The sequence below is a fragment of the Pan paniscus genome, chromosome 5 (genome assembly GCF_029289425.2).
Source record: "Pan paniscus chromosome 5, NHGRI_mPanPan1-v2.0_pri, whole genome shotgun sequence".
Classification (NCBI taxonomy): domain Eukaryota; kingdom Metazoa; phylum Chordata; class Mammalia; order Primates; family Hominidae; genus Pan; species Pan paniscus.
Genome location: NC_073254.2, coordinates 22,352,073 through 22,369,783, shown reverse-complemented (window position 1 = coordinate 22,369,783; position 17,711 = coordinate 22,352,073). Strand labels below are relative to the sequence as shown.

The 17,711-nt window shown below is 45.5% G+C and overlaps 1 protein-coding gene across 1 annotated transcript in view; it reads right to left on the bottom strand.

Moving 5' to 3' along the window:
• Positions 1-3,971, bottom strand: part of BMP6 (bone morphogenetic protein 6) — a 156,739-nt gene extending 152,768 nt beyond the window's left edge. The window contains exon 1 of the mRNA XM_008952874.5: positions 1,493-3,971. Coding sequence (XP_008951122.4) covers positions 1,493-2,156 — 664 coding nt within the window. The 5' untranslated portion in view covers positions 2,157-3,971. The remainder of the gene's footprint in view (positions 1-1,492) is intronic.
• Positions 3,972-17,711: the final 13,740 nt, after the last annotated feature.

The window sequence follows — 17,711 nt, the reverse complement described above, 5'->3', positions numbered from 1 at the left end:
AAATTCTTGTCCAATCAGAACCCCGGGCAGTGCAAGCAGCCAGATTGGCAGGCCCTGAGCCTGGACTCCTGTGAGATTCTGTTTCACGAATTTCCCAGGAGGATTTCTGCACCACTTGGATGCCAATCGCCCTGCCTCCACACCCTCCCATGGCTCTTACCCCCCATGTTCTCTCCCTCAAAGCTCAGTGGAGTTGGGAATCATAGATAGGCTGGTAAAGAAATCACCCAGTCTACGCGGGAATCATTCCAGTAAGTAACGCCGTTAAAAGACGAGCGTCTTTGACGTGGCTGGGAGACCCGTGTGCTCCTTTGGCGAGTGTCTGCTCACCCACTTTAGGGCCTGGGCACAACCACCGTCTCACATGGGAAGGAGGCCCGCGAAGACCCACCCCGCCGCGCAGCTGCAACCATCCCGGGCGTAGCCAGTGCACCCATGATCTGTCCGCTGACAGCGCGTCCCTCCATCCTATGTCTGCGCTAAACTAAGTGAGCTTATGAATGAAAAGCAGTGCAAACCGGAGGCACTGACTCCGAAGAAAAGAGTCTTCTCTGCACCCTTCTCATTTACAGATGAGAAGACTCAGGGGGGTGGGAGGGGGGAGAAAGGGCGATGTGACTCGGTCCGGGTTTGCCACAGAACATTTGTGGCGGAGCTCGATTTAGCCGCCCTTGAATTTCCATTCTGTTGCCTGGCAACCGGTTCAGAGGAGCTCAGCGCCCAACCCCGGCCCCTACCCCGCACCCTTTCTCTGCCCGTGCAGCTTGGGCTGCATTGATCAAAGGTTCAGCCTTTGGGGACAATGGCCAAGGGCATGTGAGCGGGGGCACAGGATGGATTACCCCAGTTGAGCTTTCATCCCGCCCCAAACAGAAGCGAGCCCCGCCCGGCCGGGATCCGAGCGCCTTCCGCGGTGCTTTCGGAACTTCCCTCTGCAACCTCCCCCAGTGCCGTGGATACCTCTAAACAGACTCATGGCAAGTTTTCAAAGTTCCCAGCCGCTGTCGGATTCCCTAAAAGTCTCGGTGGGAAAACTGCACTCCAAGTTAAGGGGCAAAAGAAGGCAGTTTAGAGGGAAAAATCGTACTGAAGAGCCCTCTTCCCAGGATGGCCACACTCGGGCTGGACTCTTCTGCTGCAATTGAGTTAACCTGGCCAGAGCTGGGCAGAAGTGAAAAAAAGCGCGGAACGTGCTCAGGGAGTCCGCAAATACACGCCCGCTGGGGACAGCGCTCCCGGAGCCCCGCGGCCCGACCGGCCAGCCGCCTCTGGGGGCCTCGGCGCGCAGCCCTGCCCGCGGCGCGGGGGAGCGCATGTGCCGCCCCACCGCCGCGCAGGTGGCGGGAGCACAGCCTGCCTGTCCCCGCGTTCTCTGGCGTACCAGGCAGGACCCGCGCGCCGGGAGCTCCTCCACCCCCTCACTCCATCCCCTGGGCCCGGGACACTGAAAAGGGAGAAATGTTCTCGTCATTACGTTACCCCAAATCCTTACCCAGGTTCACAAAGCTCATGACCATGTCCGCGTCGTTGAGGAAGGCGCTGTCCTGCGCGCTGGTCAGTGGGGACGCGCCGCCGCTGCCAGATCCGGGGGCCAGAAGGCTCTTGCGGTTGAGCGGGTGCGCGGCGCCCGGGGGCGGCTGCCGACGCTGGGACGAGCTGGCTGCTTCGTGGGGCCAGGACTGCTGCCTCTCCCCCTCCGACGCCCCGTCCTCGTCGTTGTCGGCGGACAGGGCGTTGTACAGATCCAGCATGAAGAGGGGCGCGGACTTCAGTCGCCCGGGAGGGGGCTCTCCGCGAGGCAGCTGCTGCTGCTGCTGCTGCTCCTCCTGCTGCCGGAGCGCCGGGGGCTGCGGCTGTTGGAGGCCGTGCAGGGGCCGGGGCCGGTGCGGGAGCCCCAGCACCGACAAGATCTCCTTCTGCATCTCCCGCTTCTCCTGCGTCTTGAGTCGCCGGTACAGGAAGCCCGAGGAGGACTGCGGCGACGGCGGCGGCTGCTCCGTGCGGCCAGGGCTCCCGCCGTCCCCCAGCAGCTGCCCCCCGGCGGCGGCGGCCGCGGCAGCGGGCAAGGGCGGCCGCAGCGGCGGGGGCCCGCAGCAGCTGCACAGCAGCCCCCACCACCAGCACAGCCACTGCGCCCTCCGCCCCAGCCCCGGCATCCCCGCCCGGCCGGGCTGCCCCCGCGGATCCCGCGAGGCGTGGAGCGGCGGAGCGAGGCCGGAGCGCGGCCGCTGTGGCCCTTGGCGTGAGCAGTCCCCGCCACCTCTCGGCGGGCTCGCTTCCCCTTCCTGGCCCTCAGTCCTTATCTCTCATGGTCGTCCGGGGCGCCCCCAGTTGCCCAGGCTAGAGAGGTGGCGAAGGGGCGATCACCAGGAGAACCGCTTGGAGGGGAGGAAGCGGAGCCTCACAGCCTCGCGCAGATCTCTAGAGGCGCGCGGTCCAGGCCAGGTGCGTCCGAGTCCGGGCTGCGCTGCAGCCTGCGGCCCTGGCTCCTGCGAGTCGCGGCGCGGTCACTCTGGGCCTCGCTGGCCGCACACGTGCGCTGCCCCGCGCTCTCCCTGGCGACTGAGTGGGACCCGGGGCAGCGGGGAGCGGGACCGCTCACGAGCTGCGGGAGATGCCCGGCATCACCGTGGCGCACGCCCCTCCCCGGATCGCAGGGCCACCATGAAGTTTACCCCGTTGCAGGGCCCAGGCTGCGGCGACAAGGCGTCCCGAAATGCCAGTCTGTTCCGCGAGGTTTAACTTCCTTCTCGCTCACGAACTCCGCGCCCCTGAGCTCTCGAGCACCGTCGCTCCCACTCAAAATCTCCGCGCGCCGCACGCCTCCTCAAGCGGAGGCGGCGAGGATCTTGCTTTCCGTTCGGCGGTCGCCCGGCTGCCCAGCAAACCCGCTGGCAGAAAGGATGGGAAGATAGGGGGCTAGTGCACCGAGCAGCGGCCGCGGCGGCGGCGCCGGAATTCGGTCTCCCGCCTCTCCACGCCGCGCTCCCCGCAGCGGCCAACGTGGGCTTTCTGCTGCGCGCCCGGCTCAGGTACCGCACTCCAGCCCCGGGACTCCCCGCCCCGCGGTAACCGACAGGCTGGTAGCCAATGGGGACGCGAAGCTCGCGGGCTATTTAAATAGCCCCGCCCCTTCTTTCACCCTCCCTCTCCCGAGAGGCGTCGCCTCCGCCGCGCGTAGGTTTCAAGACCCGGGAATTCTTGGAGGCATGCAAAGAGCCGCGAGGTGCCAAAGGCGAAGAGGTCATCGCTAGTAAGAATGATCTGACCAATACCCCGATCTGAAGCTTTCTCTTTTACCATCATTTAAACGGCCTAAGTTGATGCTTTAACTAAATAAAAATAATAACAGCGATTAAATCACTATAGTGCCAGAACTGAGGAAGAAAAGAAAAATGATAGCTTTTCCATCCCTTCCTTAGTTTCTCTTATTGATGTAATGTAGGCGTTTAGCGGACACGTGGCTTTCCACGGCAGCTGCTGGAAGTTGGGACACACCCTCCGGGGAGGCTACTCACAAACTGACCACAGAGAGGGCCACATGTAACCCAAGCCAGCGTCCTGAGAGTTTGGGGTCGGATGTGTTGACTTATCTGTTCATTTGTGCTTTGGTTTGGCTTCTTAAGCTAAAGAAAGAGGGTGTAATCAGACAATATATTAGAAAAAGCGTCCCCTGTCTTCTTGGAAATGTCTTGATTCTCCAGCTTATCTATTAATGTTGCATTTTAATATTGAAATACAATGTGACTTATATGGTGCAAGATAAAACTTGAGGAGAGGTGATAAAGATAACTCCAGGAAGAGCAGGGGCTTGGCATGCATTCTGAATGGTCAGGACAATAGACAGGGTCCTGAAACACAGGTTGCTGTGGATTTTAGACAAGATAACACCACCACCAACACCATTTGCCAACGAGGACGCAAATTCATTTGCCTTTACCCCGCCCAAGAACATCCAGTCATCTATGGATGGTAGAAGCAAATTCACGTAAAACATGAAGGTTTTTTACTTGGTGAAAATTGTGTGGAGTTGAAAATAAAAACTGCAATTTTCTGACTGCCAGCCTTAGTCCAAATGGTCCTAGGCATTTGAGAGTGAAGTCAAATAGATTATAGACTGTGGGATTCATGAATTTATGAGATCATAGGCTTTCTGTTGGTCGAAATCTTATAAGCATTCCTATCCTATTTCCAAGAATCTATTTCTCATGGGTAAATAGAGAACACCACTGACTCCAACTACCCACTGAGTCCTTCTTTCTAGTTCTGTCTTGGCCCAGACACAAGTGGTCATTTAGAAGAGTCTTTATTTCTACAAATATCTGAAAGCTATTAATTTCAGGGCACAAAACTTAGCACCCCTGAATGCCAGTCTTTAACCATCTCTACAGGGATTTCTTCCATCCGAAAAGATAATACGATACTTCGTCTGGGATGCCAGGACCCTTAGAATTCAAGAGCCCTGTCACTTCTTTTTTCTGTAGGGAACATGTTAGGGACATAAATTCATTGCAGTGCCCCACAGCAGCCAAGAGCTCTGCTCAGAAGATCTGAAATTTCAGCAAATACACCTAGGCTTCCTGCCAAGAGCCTCCTTTTTTAAACCTAGTTGCACCTTCTTCATAAGACTTCTGGTGAGATGCAGGCAGAGTAAAAGACTTTCTACCTACGAGGGCAGTGGGGAAGACACAGGAAACTCAACATTTCAAGCATGGATGAGGGCACCTTGGTGGGGCTGTCATTTAAAACACAAAATCAAGGCGTGACCCACCTATTGTAGAGGTTGAGCATCCCTAACCCAAAAATCTGACATCCAAAATGCTCCAAAATCTAAAGATTTCTGAGAGCTGACATGATGCCTCAGATGGAAAATTCCACACCTGACCTCATAGGATGGGACATGGTCAAAACACAGTCAAAATTTTCATCCACAAAATTATTTGAAATATTGTATTAAATTACCTTCAGACTATGTATATGAGATATATATGAAACATAAATGAATTTCATGTTTAGACTTGGATCCCGTCCCTAAGGTATCTCATTATGTATATGCAAATATTCCAAAATCTAAAAATCTGAAATTTGAAATACTTCTGGTCCCAAGCACTTTGGATAAGGGATACTCAACTTGTGTATGCATCTATGGGGTGGACCTAGTGCAGAACACACACACACGCACACACACACGCACGCCATCTCTCCCTTTCCTTAGACACTAAGAAGTAGATGTGTTCATGTGACATGAGTCTAAAGTGACTATCAACTAAACATCTGAGCAGCAACTCTGATTCAGGTCTGTTGCGGGCTCCTCACCCCACCAAGATGGATTCTCAGTTTCTGTCTAATGGGGCTAGAATGAGGAGGTGTCCAGAGTACCTCCAGGTGATGAACATGAGAACGCACATCTCCCTTAAGAGCCAGAAGAAGCTCCTAAAAAAGATGTGCAGTGAGACATTACAATGATCATAAGGACAGTGACATCCAACTGAGGATGTGCTCCTCTTCTGTCCGCTGTGGCTCCCAACATGTGCACATCATGTTTGCGGGACACATGCGGGCAAGCCCTTGTATCCATTGGGACAAAGGGGACAGGAAGAGATACAGTTCTAGGATTTTAATAACCTTGAAATTGGGACTACTCTTTCTCCAAGCCAGTTGGATCTCTAGGTGGATAAAAATCCCCTAACCCCCACCTTGTCTACTCCCTGCTTCTGGGACCCTTCCCCATTAGACAGCCCCAGTGCTCCCCTGGAAGCCTCAGGACAGGGAGCTAGAAAACGTCCACATGTGATTCAAGAGGAGGAGGCCTGGGGTGGGTGGAGTTGGAGGGACAGGAGCAGATCTGGCTTTGAAGTCCGCTGGAATGTATGAACCGACTTGATAAAATTAGAGGTAACTTCGCCCCCTGCAGGACACCAAAATATTACCGCCCCTTCCTCTGTGGGCCCAGAACAAGCTTCATGAAGTTCTCTGTGAGTGTTTCTAAAACATCTGGGTGGAAAGAGGAGGAATTCGATCAAGAAGCCGGATGTGGGAGCCAATCCAATCAAACATCTGGTTGCTTGGCTGACATTTCATGCAGATGGCCTTCAGTTTTCTGGCAATACGTTGCCTGTCCCATCTCCCTGCCCCACTTAATGAAGAAATGAGGAGCCCTCACCAAAAAGCACAGGTTCATCCCATACTTCCAGTGATAGTGGGAATAGGACGGGAATTCTGTCTCCAAGTGTTTATTAAGGCACCATGTAATTCACGCAACAAATCCTTTAAACCTGTAGTTGTCCTTGTTCCTTATATATTCTGAGGGTTTCTGTTATACATTTATAACACACTTGACCAAATAGCTTCAATTTTGTAAACATGCTGTTTATTAATTTGACATATTGAACACATATTCTATATTACCTTATTAGCAATAAACTGCAACTTCAGTCTTGGATTTTATATTAAATTTTACATTGGTCCCTTTCAACTGCATTTCCGGAAGATGTAAGTTGCTGCTTTTAGAATTAACTTAATAAAAATATCTTGGCCAGGTATGTAATAGCAACACTTTGAGAGGCTGAGGCAGGCAGATCACTTGAGCCCAGGAGCTCGAGATCAGGCTGGGCAACATAGTAAGACCTTGTTTCTACAAAAAAAAAAAAAAAAAAAAAAAAATTAGCCGGGTGTGGTGGTGCACGCCTGTAGTTCCAGCTCCTCAGGAGGTTGAGGTGGGAGGATCGCTTGAGCCAGGGAGGTGGAGGTTACATTGAGCCCAGATCACCAGATCACACCACTGCACTCCAGCCTGGGTGACAGCAAGACCCTGTCTCAAAAAAAAAAAAAAAAAAAAAAAAATCTTGTAAACTGTATAGCTGTCATGTTTAAAAGACTGAGGTCTAGCCTCCTTGAATTCTTGAGACGTTCCACTCCAAAGACCAACTTTTTATCTTTACTATTAGCATAAGGACCTGAGTACTTCTTAATGTTAATTTCAAAGTATAATAATTCGATCAAATTTTAAAAATATCGATTTAGAGTTGAGTGAAAAGAAAATAGATAAATGGTTGTAGAGTATGAGAAATGAAAATTTGCAAGTGAAATAAGTATTGCTTCTGAAAGCTACACCTGTAAGACAGCCTTCAAAAGTCGTGTCTCACCCAAAAGTCTGTGGTAACATTTACATTCAGTCACACTCCGCTTTCACTGTCTACTCAAAAATGCTGGGCATTCACACTTCAAAATATCATTCAAGTCATCATATTTTCCTACTCATGAAGGACATCTGGTGGCAAAGTGAAAAACTAATACATAAATCTGTTTCCAGAGATTTTTTTCCACACCATAACCCAAATAGCAAATCTGTTACTTGTACGTGTTTCAAGCTTTTCACACAAGCTCAGATCTCTATGATCCTAGGATTTAGGCTGTCTACGTAATATTAAGCAACAGAATATTTCGAGACATCCAGATGATTAAATTGTTTGTGAAATTTTCATTGAGTAATTAACATGTGCAGACTAAGTCTTCAATTTTTTTTCTGAGCAAAACAATGCTTAACACATTTCCATGACTAGTTTTACTATCCCTGAAGAGTTTTATTCCAAGAAATGATTGGACACTTAGTTCAACTGGGGTGCATGAGGCTCCCTGGCCTGTGCTGGCCTCTGAGCTTCAGTCCATTTTGTGACCCCACTCTGTACCTCCTGTCCAGGATGTGTCTCTGTGTCACTAGGAGGTAACATAAAAATATGACATTATCCTGTTAGTAATCCCCTTAACTAGCAAAGCCGTAACCAGTGGCACGTGGAGCCGGGGAAAAGCGCACTGGTGGTAAAATCAGGTTAAAATGAAAGTCTCTGACAGCTTTTTAAAAAGAAGAGAAAGGCTAATTACCCAGTCTTCACTCATTCATTCAACACATCTTTCCATGCCTATGTGCCAGGCAGTGGTCTAGGTTTTGGGATACCAAACAGAAATCCCTGTCCACATAGATTCTAGATGGGGAAATGGATAGTAAACAAAATAACTAGGAATGTATACTGTGGTAGGCAGGATGTTGGCCCTCATGATTTTTGCCCCTGGTTTTGAAGGGGAAGAGGCCACAGGCCAGGGAATTCAGGCAACCTCTGGAAGCCAGCAAGAAAATAGCAACCCCAGTCTTAATTCTGAATTCTTTCAACAACCTGAATAAGCCTAGAAGCAGATTCTTACTCAGAGCCTCCAGATAAGAGCCAGGGCAGGTGACATCTTGATGTCAGCCTGGTGAGACCCAGAACGAAGAAGGGAGCCTAGCCTACTGGTCTTCCAATCTGTGGGACCCTGAGACAATGAACTTGTGTTGTTTTAAGCCACTAAATGTGTGATATTTTGCTTTGACAACAATGGGAAACTAACACATATATAGTAGGGTGGTAAGTGCTGCGGAGAAAATTCAAACAGGGGAGGGGGCTAGGGAGTGTGTGGATGGTCAGGTAAGGCATCACCTCCTGACAGAGAAGACAGCACTTGAGCAGAGACCTGACAGAGTCTGTGGAGCCAGCCATGGGGATACCTTCAGACAGAGCTCTCTAGGCAGTAGAAATGGTAAGTGCAAAGGCCCTGTGGCAGGGGCATGCCTGGTGAGTTTGAGAAGAACAAGAAGGCCAATGAGGCTAGAACAGAGGACATGAGAGGGAATAACAGTAGGAAATCGGATCAGAAAGCCAAGGGAGGGTGGGAATTGGGGCCAAGGTGCTATAGAGTTCTGGACACCAGACACCTTGGAGGAGATTTGGGCTTTTAAAAAAGCGTGGGATGGCACAACGTGGAAAAATCTCACAAACATAACAGTGAGGAAAAGAAGCCAGATAAGAAACAACACATACTGTAATTCTATTTCCATGAAATTCAAAAACAGGCTTACCTAATCTAGAAGACAGCGTAGTGGTTCCCTTTGGAGAGACAAGTGGGAGTACTGATTGAATGACAGCACGTGGGGTTTCCCAACAGTTGGTCTATTTCCTTACCTGGGTGGTGGTTATACAGGTGTAGTTAATTTTAATCATTTCATGAGTGCTACACAGAGGCTCTGTATGCTTTCTGTACGTATGTTACTTTGCAATAAAAACTTTGGTTTAAAAAAATAAGTATGAGAACAACAACAAACAAGTGTGAGATGGGAGGGCTGTTAGATGGTTTCCAGCGACAAGTGACAGGAGCCAACTTAAATTTTAAGAGTCTCTCAGGTCACTGTGTTGAGAACAGACTATGGAGTTGCCAGGGCAGAATCAGGGACACTAGTCAGGAAACCGTTTATGCTCAGACAAAAAATGATAACGGCTCGTCGGAGACCTCATATGGAAATAGTGAAGGTACAGAAAAGTAGTTGGATTCTGGACACATTTGAAGGCAAACCCCGATGATAAGAGGATGTGCACGTTGCATGGAAAAACAAGCCATGCAACAAGTTCTCCTTCTGTAGAGGTCCCTCCCACTGCACAAAGCCTGGGGTAGTAGGGTGAATTTACTATGGCTGAGGAAGATCGTGTTCATGCTCTAATGACTGTGGGTTAATATGCTGACCATGCCAAAAAGTGGCCTGGAGGAGCTTTGGCATCAGCGCCCACACTACAAAAACCCACTCATAATACTCATAATAAACATTCAGAGGGCCTGCTAGGAAAGAACAGCTTCAAGACAAGTCCCCTAATAGCCTTCCCACAAGATTCCCTCTGTAGTAACATAATAGCTCCATCTCTGAACAAAAAATTTCTTCCAAGATATGAAGGTTAGCCATTAAGTATTCATTTTCTTTTTTTTTTTTTTTTTTTTTTTGGAGACGGAGTCTCGCTCTGTCGCCCAGGCTGGAGTGCAGTGGCGTGATCTCGGCTCGCTGCAACCTCTGCCTCCTGGGTTCATGCCATTCTCCTGCCTCAGCCTCCCAAGTAGCTGGGACTACAGGTGCCCGCCACCACACCAGGCTAATTTTTTGTATTTTTAGTAGAGATGGGGTTTCACCGTGTTAGCCAGGATGGTTAAGTATTCATTTTCAAAGGACTCCTATAAATGTGGTATCCTGGATGAGTTATTGAAGGAAAAATAAGAACTTTAAGAAAAAGCTAATCAAATTGAAATAAAGTATGGAGTTTACTTAGTAATACTATATTAATGTTGATTCATTAATTATGATGTAAAATGTCATGTTATAATAATAGGAGACACTGGGTGTAAGATATACAGGAACTCTCTGTACTATCTTTGCAATTTCTCTGTAGATTTAAAATTATGCTAAAATTAAAGCTAATTTTTTTAAAAAGCATTCTTGTAGCTTTAATCTTAGGATGTAATAATTCAAGCTCAGTTACCTCCTTTGCTGTAGAAAGTAATACATGCTTGGGCCAGCACGGTGGCTCACACCTGTAATACCAGCACTTTGGGAGGCCGAGGCAGGCAGATCACCTGAGGTCAGGAATTCAAGAACGGCCTGGCCAACATGGTGAAACCCTGTCTCTACTAAAATTACAAAAATTAGCCGGGTGTGGTGGTGGCCACCTGTAATCCCAGCTACTTGGGAGGCTGAGGCAGGAGAATTGCTGAAACCTGGAAGGCGGAGGTCGCAGTGAGCTGAGATCACAGCATTGCACTCCAGCCTGGGTAACACAAGTGAGATTCTGTCTCAAAAAAAAAAAAAGTAATACATGCCTTTATTCCAATTAGATTAGTAATGACAAAATTATATCGCTAAGTTTTTACTCAGGATTGAATTTATTAATCTATATTAAATCAATTATTACTAAAGCCAAGCTTCTTAGCTCCCAATTTACTGTTTCCTTACACATTGTCTCAAGCTACTTAGTGTTGAGTTTTTCCATAATTCATTTTTAACTCAAAATGATGGGATTACCTAAAGATGTTAAATTTCGTGTCAACTTTTCTCGCCTTCCTGTAAGTTACTTGCACATTGTTTTTAGGATTCCACTTTGATTGACTGATTGATAGCATTTTTTAGTTATCTTTTTGTATAGCTTTCATACTGGTTGCTCAGGTTACTAAAATATGCATTTGTGACTTATCACAGTCTATTGGTATCAACATATTTCTACATATTTCTACCTCAGTTGAGGTTCAATTCACTTAGTTCCCTTTACTTTCCCATTATTGAATATTATTATCTCATTGTCTTACATATAAGATGGTGTTATATTTTTGTTTCAATCATCAAATATGATTTTTTTTTTGAGACAGGGTCTCTCTCTGTCGCTCAGGCTGGAGTGCAGTGGCATGCTCATGGCTCACTGCAGCCTCAACCTCCCAGGCTCAAGCTATCCTCCCACCTCAGCCTCCCTAGTAGCTGAGACTATAGGCATGCACCACCACACCTGGCTAATTTTTGTATTTGTTGTAGAGATGGGGTTTTGCCATGTTGCCCAGGCTGGTTTCAAACTCCTGGGCTCAGGTGATTTGCCCAAACTTGGCTTCCTAAAGTACTGGGATTACAGACATGAGCCATCATGCCTGGCCTAAATATGATTTCTAAAACTCAAGAGGAAATTCATATTCGATTGTATGTACCAATATTTCTGCCCTGTAAATTCTTCCTCCTTCCGTCCTGATGCTCCAAGAGTCTTTCTTTTATCATTTTCTTTCTGGTTGAAGAATTCTCTTTAGCCATTCTTTAAGGGTAGGTACACTAGCAACAAAGTCTTTTAGTTTTCTTTTGTCTAAGAATTAGCTTATTTCTCCTTCATTCTTGAAGGATAGCTTCACTGGATATAGAATTTGCAGTTGACAGTTCTTTTCTTTCAGTTCTTGAAAATGTTGTGCCACTTTGTTTGGCCTCCATGGTTTCAGATGAGAAATCTACCATCATTCTAATTGTTTTTTCCCTAGGAAGTAACGAATTGTTTCTCCCTGGCTGCTTTCAAGACTTCTTTACTTTTAGTTCCCAGAAGTTTAATTATGATGTGTCTTCACATGGATTTCTTTGGGTTTATTTTGTTCAGGATTTGCTCAGCTTCCTGAACATGTACGTGTGTGTTTTTCAAAAAATGTGCAGAGTTTTCAGCCATTATTTATTCAAATACTCTTTGAGTCTGATTCTCTTGCTCCTCTCCTCCTGAGACTCTGACAGTAAATTGTTGCATCTTGTGTTATTGTTCTACGTTCCTGAGTTTCTATTGATTCCCCTCAACACACACTGCCCCTCCCATCTATTTTCTCTGTGTTTTTCTAATTGGACGAATTCTATTGATATGTTCTGAAGTGCGCTGATTCTGTTCTCTGTTGTCCCACTCTACGATTGAGCCTATCCAGAAGATTTTTTTCCTTCTGTAATTATATTTTTTTCAGTTCTATAATTTCCATTTTTTAATTATTATTATTATACTTTAAGTTTTAGGGTACATGTGCACAATGTGCAGGTTAGTTACATATGTATACATGTGCCATGCTGGTGTGCTGCACCCATTAACTCGTCATTTATCATTAGCTATATCTCCTAATTCTATCCCTCCCCCCTCCCCCCCATAATTTCAATTTTTTTAATCGCTTCTGTTTCTTTGCCGAGATTTTCTACTTTTTCATTTGTTTGAAGACAATTTGTAATTAAATGTGGAAGCATTTTTATGACAGCTGCATTAAAATTCCTGATGATTTGGATAATGTGGGATAACGCCTACATCTGATTGTTCTTGGTGTTGACGTCAGATGATTGTCTTTTTTTAAACTTTATTCTTTAGAGTATTTATGTTTATAGAAAAATTGAGAGGAAGGTGCAGAGAGTTCCCATATACTCCCTACCTCCCCTACATGTATACTCTCTTCCATCATCAACATCCTGCACCAGAAGTTACAACTGAGTAACCTACACTGACACATCATAATCACCTAACGGCCGTAGTTATATTAGGGTTTATTCTTGGTGTTGGACAGTCTACAGATTTGGACAAATGTGTAATGACATGTATCCACCATTATAGTATAACACAGAGTAGTTTCACTGCTCTAAAAATTCTCTGTGCTCCACCTATTCACCCTTCCCTCCTCCCCACCATCTGACAACCACTGATCTTTTTACTGTCTCCATAATTTTGCCTTTCCAGAAGGTCATCTGGTTGGAACAATACAGTGTATAGTCTTTTCAGATTGGCTTCTCTCACTTAGTAATATGCATTTAAGTTTCCTCCATGTTTTTTCATGGCTTGATAGCTCATTTTTTTAGCACTGAATAATATTTCATTGTTTGGATGTACCATAGTTTATTTATTCATTTATCTAGTGAAGGACATCTTGATTGACTCCAAGTTTTGGCAGTTATGAATAAAGCTGCTATAAACATCTATGTGCAAGTTTTTGTGTGGATATAAATTTTCAGCACCTTTGGATAAATACCAAGAAGTGTGATTGCTAGATCATATGGTAGGAGAATGTTTAGTTGTGTAAGAAACCATCAAACTGTCTGCCACAGTGGTTGGCAGCAATAAGTAAGAGTTCCTGTTGCTCCACATCCTCATCAGCTTTTGGTGTTGTCATTGTTTGAATTTTGGCCATTCTAACAGGGATGTAGTGGTGTCTCATTGTTGTTTTAATTTGCATTTCCTTGATGACTTAATGATGTGAAGAGTTGATTGTCTTTACTCATTTAAGTTGGGAAGTTTTGGTTCTTGGTATGAAGGTGATCTTTTATTGTATCCTGGATGTTTTGTCTATTATGTTAACAGTCTCGGAGTTATATTTACATATTGTATTTTATCAGGCAGTTGTCCTTTTTAGGTTCTGCATGCAGGTCCTGGCCTAATTTTGTGGGTGATGGTTCCAAAGGCAATTTAATTTCCAGAGGCTTTGTGTTGTTATCTTGGTCTGCTTGGTTTTTCTGCTGCTGTTGGGGTTCCCACTGATTCCTGCTGGTGCTGCCTGAAGAGACAGAAGGGCCTTCCCCAGCCCAGGCCACCAGGTGTCTTTTGATAGGAGAGGGGAGTCAGGCCCTCAGGGATGAGGGGCTTCCCTGGAGTCAACTTCTAAATACCCAGATAATTTACTGTCCAGGGAGAATTTACTATCTACAGATCATATTATTAATCGCAGTAAAATTTTAGTCCCAGGACAGTTTCCTCTAATGACTATGTAATGAATGCAGTCACTATTTCTCTGCATTGATGAGTACATGCTGACTTTTCCTTTTACTTGAATAAAATACATTCAATATGCCAAATTTACTCCAATATGATCCATATGGTATATTCCATATAAATAGAAACTACTGTTTGGGCTTTTAGATGGTATTATTTTCCCAAATTTCCTATGGAGGCTTGTGAGTTTACTCTATAAACAAATGAATGGGGTAGAACAGGTAACACATAGCTAACTTTTAAGTCACTCCTCAGATATCCAGTCTGATTTGTACAGGTGAGAATCCACCACACCCCACTTTCCATCTAGCCAAAAATCCAGACTGTAAGCTCTGTTGTATCCCAGCACATAGCACAGTGCCTGGCACACGAAAAGGTGCTAAACAAATATTTGTTTAATGATGGAATTTTATTCATTAAGCCTTGAGTAGAGAAACAGAACACATAGGCCATCTTTCTGATGGCATACTTCCTCTACCATGAGAAGGCTGCGAAACGTAGGAAAGTGTGTGCATTTTTAATGATTAAACTACATTGTATCCAATGATAATAAATAGTAAATTATCCACTAAACATAACAAAAATGTCAGGACTTTAAAATTATATTATTCTCTTCCCATACAGACATTAGCATGGGATGACAGAAGCTAATTTTAGGAGTCACCTCTACTGCTTAAATGTGTATAAATCACACTCCTAAAAATGAGACTTTCATACCGAAATAAAACTAAAATTTGCCAATACACCTCAGAGTAAAATGTTATTTAAGGATTAGTAAAACATTTATTTTCCTAGCATGTGAATAGGACACTTGTTCTCATAATTTTCCTTCACGTCCTTCTCCAGAACTGAATCTTCTGGCATCTGGAAGAGATTCTTTCAAATGCATTCATACACCTGCTTCAAATTCAGACTCCTCAGCATTGGTTAAAGGGAGCTCTTCCAGATGATGCCAGAAGGATGGGGCTGCGGTCACCAGGGCACACTTTGCTAAGGAAAGAGTGGGGTCTGTCCCTGTCATCTGAAATGAACCAAAGGAAAAGAAAGATGCTACTTGAATCCAATTAATAAAGTGATGTTATTATCACTTACAAGAGTAGGAAAGTGTGTGCTCCATGTCAACCATTTACAATAATTACCTTTGCCCTAGGTTATTTTCTCTTACCTTTTAGCAGAGACACTCAAGAAACATTCTTTGTAAGACTATGTTCTTTCCTACTGTAAGTATGTTTCACTCAGCAAAATCTCAGGGCCTCAAAGGGGCACTTCCCAGAGAAGCTCAGACTTGGCTTCAGGTTGCGGCAGGTTCCAGAGGGAGGCAGCTGGCAGCAGTCAGGGGCCTGGGTTTCATGCCTGAGCCAGGAAAAGAGTTTCCTTCTTCTCATCCAAGGGCCAGAAGAGGGCTGCCGTCAAGGACCCTCAGAACACCATTAGGCAAACATGCGTGGAGCACCTGCTGGGTGGACCCCAGGCACTATAAAGCAGGCTTGGGGTTTTAGTGATGAAAAGATAAGGCCCCTGACCTCAATGAGTTTACAGGCTATCATGGAGAGGGACGTACAAGGAACTCTCAACACCATAGCAACTGCTCCAGTGGAGGCACATAAAATATATAAATAACATATAGGAGAGGGGAATCCGTGGGTCAGTCTGGGAAGGAATCTGGGAAGGCTTCATGGGCTGGGAAGGTTGTTAAAGAGGCAGATTTGAATTGAGACCTGGAGCATGAATGTGAGACTGTGAGATTGTTTGGCTATTCAAATATTTTTTGAATACTTTTTAAGTGCTTGGTGCTGGGTATACAAGTGTGAACAGAGCATACTTGGTCTCTGTCTTTATGGGGTTTACAGTCTAATGAGGTGAGCAATAAATAAACAATGAATAAATCTAACATTACTTATTTTGGTAAATGCATGAGCCAGCCATGGGGAAATAAGGAGGCAACGCATTTCAAGCTGAAGGAATAGCATGTGCAAAGGCCTGGAAATGATAGAGACTTGGTGGGCTTCAGAACTGCTGAAAGCTAATATAGCTAACACATAGTAAGTGCAGGGTGAATGGGGGTGATCTGAGGCTGGGATGATCAGCAAGAGACGTATCATATGTGACCTTGAGAAATTTAGATTTTCAGAGGATAGAGGGGTGGCACCAAAGGGTTTTCACCAAGAGAAATATAAGCCAATAAATTATTTTAAACTATTTAATTGGCTTCTTTGCAGAGCACAAAAGCAGGAATGTCAATGGAGAGCTACTCTAGTGAGCCAGGTGACAGAAGATGGCTTAGATTAGGACGGAAATAGTGGAATATATTGGACATATATTTGGAAAATAGGGAAATGACAGGACTTGGTGGATAGATTGGAATCGAAGATTGAGAAAGAGGAGGAACCAAGGATTTATACTTGAGCAAACAAGTTGGCTGGTAGCTCCATTTATGGAGGCGGGGAATTCTAGAAACAAGTTAGGGAGAGGGAAGTTAGAAAACCCGGAAGTTCTATTATAGACATTCAGTCTGAGGTCCCTTTCAGATATCCAAATGGAGTTATCAAGTAAACAGTTAAAGAACCCATTCTATAGTTCAGAGGATGTATTGGCTGAATAAGTTAACTTCAGGTTCATCCACATCTAAGTGGTTCTTAAAACCCCAGAAATGAATGAGGTCACTTGTGGAAAGAGGGAAGACACAGGCTGAGCCCTGAAAAATACCAATATTTAGAACGTGGATAGAAGGGAAGCCAACAAAAGAGTCTAGAAGGGAGGGACCAGAGTCATTAGAAAAAAAATATGTAGCCACATAAGTGTGGTGTCATGGAAACCAAGAGAGAAGGAAAGAAACGGCCAATCATGTTGAATGTCATCAAGGACAGATGAATGCTCTTTGGATACAGCAACATAGAAATCATCGGTGATCTTGACAAAACTAATTTCAATGAAGTGATGAGGCAGAAGCATGATTAAGGCAAATGAGTGAATAGGAATTGAGGTGTTGAGAGAACATGTAAAGGCAACTTGCTCAAAGAGGTTTACATACAAGGGAGCAGAATAATGAGATGATAGCTTAAGGAGAACAAGGAGGCCTAGGGACATTTTTATTTGTGATAGGTGAGGGCAGAAAGAAGGGCAATTTGTCAGTGATAACAACAGGAAAGAAGATAATGGCTGAAGATGAAGAAGATTTGAGACTTAGTTGGAAAAAGATAAAAGAAAACCTTACCTCCTATTCTTAAAGAATAGGAGGCCAGGTCACTGGGTGAGACTGGGAGTTACGGAGAAAAGAGTGGAGGGAAGGGAGTGGTATGGGAGAGAGGATTTAGTAGCCACTAGGATGACCTGCGGTGATCCCCACCTTCTGTTATTCATGAATTTGTGCAGTCTCCTCCTCGAGTGTGGGCTGGATGTGCTAACTCACTTCTAATGAACAGAACATGGTAGGAGTGATGGGATGTCCTTTTTGAGATTAGGTTATGAAAAAAATGTGACTTTTCTCTTTGGCACTTTCTCACTCACTCATTCTGAAGGAAGCTAGCCACAATGTTGTGAGCTGCCCTGTAGAGAGGCCCACCTATTACAGAGGGAGACCTTTAGCCAACAGTCAGCATGGAGCTGAGGCCCTCAGCC